This window comes from Pezoporus flaviventris, unplaced genomic scaffold (genome assembly GCF_033815535.1).
Source record: "Pezoporus flaviventris isolate CSIRO_AGI_PZ_B2104156 unplaced genomic scaffold, CSIRO_AGI_Pfla_v1 ptg000854l, whole genome shotgun sequence".
Classification (NCBI taxonomy): domain Eukaryota; kingdom Metazoa; phylum Chordata; class Aves; order Psittaciformes; family Psittacidae; genus Pezoporus; species Pezoporus flaviventris.
The window spans coordinates 22,132-28,131 of NW_026893399.1; the positions used below are offsets into that span (position 1 = coordinate 22,132).

Here is a 6,000-nt window from a genome sequence, read left to right on the forward strand (position 1 = left end):
CCGAGGTGGGACCCGAGGGGGGGGGCCCGGGACAGGGACCCCGGGACCGGCGGGGGGGGACCCCCCCTTGAGGGCTCCATTGGGGGGCTCCGGGGTGCCCGGACCCCATCGGGGTGAACGGGGGGGGGTCGGTGTCGGGGGGTCCCTGCGAGGGGCGACGGGAGGAGCGGGGGGTGCGTGAGCCCCGCGGCTCAGGGCTCCCTCCCGGGCCAGGACGGGGCTGCGGCGCGGGGCGCTCCCGTCGGAGCAGCGGGACCCGGGAGCACCGTGCTGCGGGCAGGTACGGGAGTGCGGGGAGCCCTGGGGGGTGCTCTGTAAGGGGCTCTATAGGGGTAGAGTGCTCTATGGGGTGCTCTATAGGGTGCTCTATAGGGGTAGAGAGTGCTCTATGGGGTGCTCTATAGGGGTAGAGAGTGGTCTGGGGGGTGCTCTATAGGGGTAGAGAGTGGTCTGGGGGGTGCTCTATGGGGTGCTCTATGGGGTGCTCTATGGGGTGCTCTATAGGGTGCTCTGTGGGGTGCTCTGTGGGGTGCTCTATGGGGTGCTCTATAGGGTGCTCTATGGGGTGCTCTATGGGGTGCTCTATAGGGTGCTCTATGGGGGGCTCTGTGGGGGGCTCTGTGGGGTGCTCTGTGGGGTGCTCTGTGGGGTGCTCTATGGGGTGCTCTGTGGGGTGCTCTATGGGGTGCTCTATGGGGTGCTCTGTGGGGTGCTCTATGGGGTGCTCTGTGGGGTGCTCTGTGGGGTGCTCTATGGGGTGCTCTATGGGATGCTCTATGGGGTGCTCTATGGGGTGCTCTATGGGGTGCTCTATGGGGTGCTCTATAGGGTGCTCTATGGGGTGCTCTATGGGATGCTCTATGGGGTGCTCTATAGGGTGCTCTATGGGGTGCTCTATAGGGTGCTCTATGGGGTGCTCTATGGGGTGCTCTATGGGATGCTCTATGGGGTGCTCTATAGGGTGCTCTATGGGGTGCTCTATAGGGTGCTCTATGGGGTGCTCTATGGGGTGCTCTGTGGGGTGCTCTATGGGGTGCTCTATGGGGTGCTCTATAGGGTGCTCTATGGGGTGCTCTGTGGGGGGCTCTATGGGGTGCTCTATGGGGTGCTCTATAGGGTGCTCTATGGGGTGCTCTATGGGGTGCTCTGTGGGGTGCTCTATGGGGTGCTCTATGGGGTGCTCTATGGGATGCTCTATGGGGTGCTCTATGGGGTGCTCTGTGGGGTGCTCTGTGGGGTGCTCTATGGGGTGCTCTGTGGGGTGCTCTATGGGGTGCTCTGTGGGGTGCTCTATGAGACGCCCTGACCCCCCGCCGTCCCCCCCAGCATGGCACAATGGCAGGAGGTGCAGAACTTGGCCAACGCGTACCTGGAGCAGATCCACGAGCTGTACGCCGGGGCCGCGCTGCCCATGGCCGTGCGGCAGTGCCTGGCTGCGTGGATCGAGGACCAGAACTGGTAACGGGGCCGGGGCCGGGGTTACCCCGGGATGCGGGCGCTGCGGGGCCGGTGCTGAGCCCCCGGTGCCGCAGGCGCCAGGCGGCGGAGCCGCTCTCCTCCCATGCCCGGATGCTTTTCCACTCCTTGCTGGTGCTGCTCTGGGAGCGCCTGGGCAGCCTGGGGCTGGGCAATGAGGACTTCATGCTGAGGCACAACCTCCGCAAGGCCCATCGGGACCTGCAGGTAGGCGATGGGAGGGGGTGCTGGGGACGGGGGTGTCCATGATGGGGGGGGGGTCTCTGCCCCCCACTGACCCCCTCAGCCCCTTCAAGGCCAAGTTCGAGGAGTGCCCGGAGACCTTCGCCAACCTGGTGGCCAATCTGCTGCGGGAGGAGCGGCGCATCCTGCGCCTGGGGCAGGCGGGGGGGCAGGTAGGGCAGGTGTCCCCCCCCCCTTCCCAGTGCACCCCATGGGGCTCTGCCCCACAGCACCCCCCTGTTTCCATAGGGGGGGGCAGCCCCAGCGCCCAGCCCGTCCCCGAGGAACGACCGCGAGCAGCAGATCCAGCGGCGCTTGGCTGAGCTCCACACAGCCCTGCAGGTAACGGACCCCCCCCCACCCCAGACCCCCATGTCCCCATCCCCATGTCCCGGGGGGAAAGGGGGGGGGGGGGCTGCCTGCTTCCTCACCCCCTTGTACCCCCCCCCCCCAGGAAGCGGAACGCGCCTTCCGGCACCTCGAGGACATGCAGGACGCCTTTGACTTCTGCTTCAAGGTGCACTACGTGCCGGGTAAGGCTCAATCCTGCCCCGCGCCGCCCTGGGCCCCCCCCGAACCCCCTGAACCCCCAAACCCCACCCGCAGGCGAGGACAGGACCAATGACCCCCAGTACGCGCAGCAGATCCAAGCGCTCCAGGCCAAGCTGCAGATCCTGGACCGGCAGCGGCGGGTGAGGATGGGGGCTCCACGGATGGGCTTTAAGGGCTTCCCCCCCCCGACCCCGCTCATCCCCGTGTCCATCCATAGGAGGTGCTGGCTCAGATACAGCAGCTCCTGGGGCGCAGCGAGACGCTGCAGGACTTCGTGCTGCAGGAGCTGGAGGCGTGGAGGGACCGGCAGCAGCGCGCCTGCATGGGGGCCCCCGAGGACACCAACCTGCGCCCCTTGGAGACCTGGTAGTGATGGTGATGGGATGGAGCGGGGGCAAGGACCGGACCCCACTGAGCCCCCTCCCGGTGCCGCAGGTTCACGGAGCTGGGCCAGGGGCTCTTCCAGCTGCTGCGGCTGCTGCGGGCGCTGGGGGAGCTGCGCCTGAAGGTGACCTACGAGAGGGACCCGCTCAAGGCAGAGCCCCCGCTCCTGGAGAAGCGCCTCAAGGAGCTGCTCTCGTACCTGATACAGAGGTGAGGGGGACACGCATTGGATCGGGGGGGTGTAAAAGGGGGGTGGTCCTGACACACCCCCCCCCCCCCAATGGCAGAGCCTTCGTGGTGGAGCAGCAGCCCACGATGCCCAACGCCTTCAAGCGCCCTCTCGTGCTCCGCACCGCCACCAAGTTCTCAGCCCGCGCCCGCCTCCTCCTGCGCCTCCACGACCGCAACCACCCCATGGAGACCTCGATCCACATCGACAGGTCCGGACCCCCCCCTCCCCGCCGCCGCCCCGTCCATCAGCGCATCAACGAGGGGGGGGTCCCAGCTGATGCTCTCTTGTCTGTTGCAGGGACCCCCCCAAGATAAAGGGGTGAGAGATGAGTGATGGATGCAGGGGATGTGCCCCGACCCACCCCATCCGGGGGTCCCGGCCCCCCACCCGCTGCCTTTATCTGCCCCCCATCAGGTTCCGCAGGTTCAACATCCTGACATCGAGCAGCAAAACCCTCCTGGCAGGGGACAGTCCCCAGGAGGGGCTGGTCTGCGACTTCCAGTACCTGGTACGGATCCCCCCCCTTACACCCCCAAGTCCTCCATGGGGCGAGGACGCCGCCCCTGAGCCTGTCCCGCCCCACAGACGCTGAAGGAGCAGAAGGACAGCCGGGCCGGCAAGGGCAGCAAAGGCAGCGGCGAGGTGGGTGCAGCGCTGCTGGGGGGCAATGGGGGGCAATGGGGGTGGCCGGTGCCCCACGGTGACACCCCCCCACCCCACCCCGTTGCCCCATAGGGCCCCGTGGTGGTGACGGAGGAGCTGCACCTCATCACCTTCACGCTGGCGTACGCGTACTGCGGGCTGGAGCTGGAGCTGGAGGTGAGCGATGGGCCCGGGGGGCGCCGGGGGGGCCGGGGGTGCAGCCTGAGCCCTGCTCTCCCCGCAGACCTCCACGCTGCCCTTCGTCATCATCTCCAACAACAGCCAGCTCTCCAGCGCCTGGGCCTCCATCCTCTGGTTCAACATGCTCAGCCCCGACCCTAAGGCAAGTGGGACCCCCCCCCCCCCCCCCAGCATGGCCCTGGCCCCCTGTGCCTGGTGCAGGGCTCTGGCTCCCTGTGCTCTGCCTCAGTGCATCTCCCTGGTCCCAGTCCTGGTCCCTATCCCTGTGCTCTGTCCCTGTCCCAATCCCTGTTCCATGTCCCTGTACCCTATCCCTGTTCTCCACCCCAGTCCCTATTCTCCATCCCCATCCCTATTCTCTACCCCAGTCCCTATTCTCCACCCCAGTCCCTATTCTCCATCCCCATCCCTATTCTCCACCCCAGTGCCTATTCTCCATCCCCATCCCTATTCTCCATCCCTATTCTCCACCCCAGTGCCTATTCTCCACCCCAGTCCCTATTCTCCACCCCAGTCCCTATTCTCCACCCCAGTGCCTATTCTCCATCCCATTCCCCTCCCCGGTCCCTCTCCCCTCCCCATGCCACCGCTCCCGCCCCACAGGAGCCCCAGTTCCAGTTCTTCTCGGCCCCCCCCGCGGCGCCGTGGCCGCTGCTGGCGCAGGTGCTGAGCTGGCAGTTCCAGAGCGTGGCCGAGCGGGGCCTGGCCCGGGAGCACCTCCTCATGCTGGCCGAGAAGCTCTTCGGTACGGGGGGGCCGGGCCCCGACACCCCCTCACCCCTGCCCCCCACCCCTGCCCCCCTCACCCTGCGCTCCCCCTCCAAGGCTCGAAGCCGTCTCCAGAGAGCACCTTGAGCTGGACCAAGTTCTCCAAGGTGAGCCCCAATTGCCCCCCATAGCCCCCCATTGCCCTCCATAGTCCCCCCATTGCCTCTCATAGTCCCCCATAGCCCCCATAGCCCCAAAGCCCCCTATGGCCCCCATAGCTCCCCATTGCCCCCCATAGTCCCCCCATTGCCCCCCATAGTCCCCCATTGCCCCCCGTAGCCCCCTATGGCCCCCATAGCCCCCCATTGCCCCCCATAGCCCCCTATGGCCCCCATAGCCCCCCCATAGTCCCCCATTGCCCCCCATAGCCCCCTATGGCCCCCATTGCCCCCCATTGCCCCCCATAGTCCCCCTATAGCCCCTATAGCCCACATAGCCCCCTATGGCCCGCATGGCCCCCCTGTTCCCTGTAGGATGGTGCCGCTGGCTTCTCCTTCTGGGCTTGGCTGGACGGGATCCTGGGGCTGCTCCAGGAGCACCTCAAGCAGCTCTGGAAGGATGGGTAAGGGGCTGGGGGGGGGGGATCAATGGGGGGGTCCCTGGGGGGTGCTGATGGGGCCTCCCCCAGGCTCATCCTGGGCTTCGTGAGCCGGAAGCAGGAGAAGAAGCTGCTGAAGGGGAAGAGGACGGGGACGTTCCTGATCCGGTTCAGTGAGAGCATCCTGGGGGGGGTCACCTGCACCTGGGTGGAGCATCCTGAGAGCGGTGAGTGCTCCCCCATAGCCCAGTGGTGGGTCCCCATAGGAGCTATCCCCATATCCCAATAGTGGGTCCCCATATGGGCTACCCCCATATCCCAATAGTGGGTCCCCCATATCCCAGTAGTGGGTCCCCATAGGAGCTATCCCCACATCCCAATAGTGGGTCCCCATACAGGCTATCCCCATATCCCGGTAGTGGGTCCCCATATGGGCTATCCCCATATCCCAGTAGTGGGTCCCCATAGGAGCTATCCCCATATCCCAATAGTGAGTCCCCATACAGGATATCCCTGTATCCCAATAGTGGGTCCCCATACGGGCTATCCCCATATCCCAGTAGTGGGTCCCCACACGGGTATCCCCATATCCCACAACAACAGCCTCCTCCCCATAGGGCCCCCCGCGTTCCGCGCCGTGGTCCCCTACACTGCGGCCGAGCTGGTGTCCCTGGCGCTACCCGACATCATCCGTGACTACCAGCTGCTGGTGGAGGAGAACATCCCCGAGAACCCGCTCCAGTTCCTGCACCCCAACATCCCCCGCGACGAAGCCTTCGGGCCCTACTACAGCAAGAGGGAGGAGGGTACGGCCCCGATGTGGGGTGGGACAACGGGGGGGGGTGTTGAGGTCTGCAGCCCCCCCCTCCCCGACATCCCATTGTTGCCCACAGGGAACCTGATGGAGCAGAAGAAGTACCTGAACCGGCGCCTCATTCGCGTGTCCATCAGGTTGAGGCAGGGCGATGCCACGTGGCAATGGGGG

At 66.2% G+C, this 6,000-nt stretch overlaps 1 protein-coding gene across 1 annotated transcript; it reads left to right on the top strand.

The window, feature by feature from the left end:
- Positions 1–191: 191 nt before the first annotated feature.
- LOC133264434 (signal transducer and activator of transcription 2-like) lies at positions 192–5,966 on the top strand (the record flags this gene model as incomplete). The annotated part of the gene is made up of 21 exons (XM_061444389.1): positions 192–280; positions 1,327–1,458; positions 1,533–1,683; positions 1,773–1,871; positions 1,948–2,040; positions 2,153–2,231; positions 2,305–2,390; positions 2,468–2,616; positions 2,686–2,844; positions 2,922–3,074; positions 3,164–3,184; positions 3,281–3,374; positions 3,452–3,508; positions 3,602–3,685; positions 3,753–3,851; positions 4,316–4,454; positions 4,535–4,584; positions 4,951–5,039; positions 5,106–5,242; positions 5,633–5,821; positions 5,909–5,966. Coding segments are annotated over exons 2-21 (2,117 nt in total), but the record flags the coding sequence as incomplete, so codon positions are not given.
- Between the last annotated feature and the right edge of the window lie 34 nt (positions 5,967–6,000).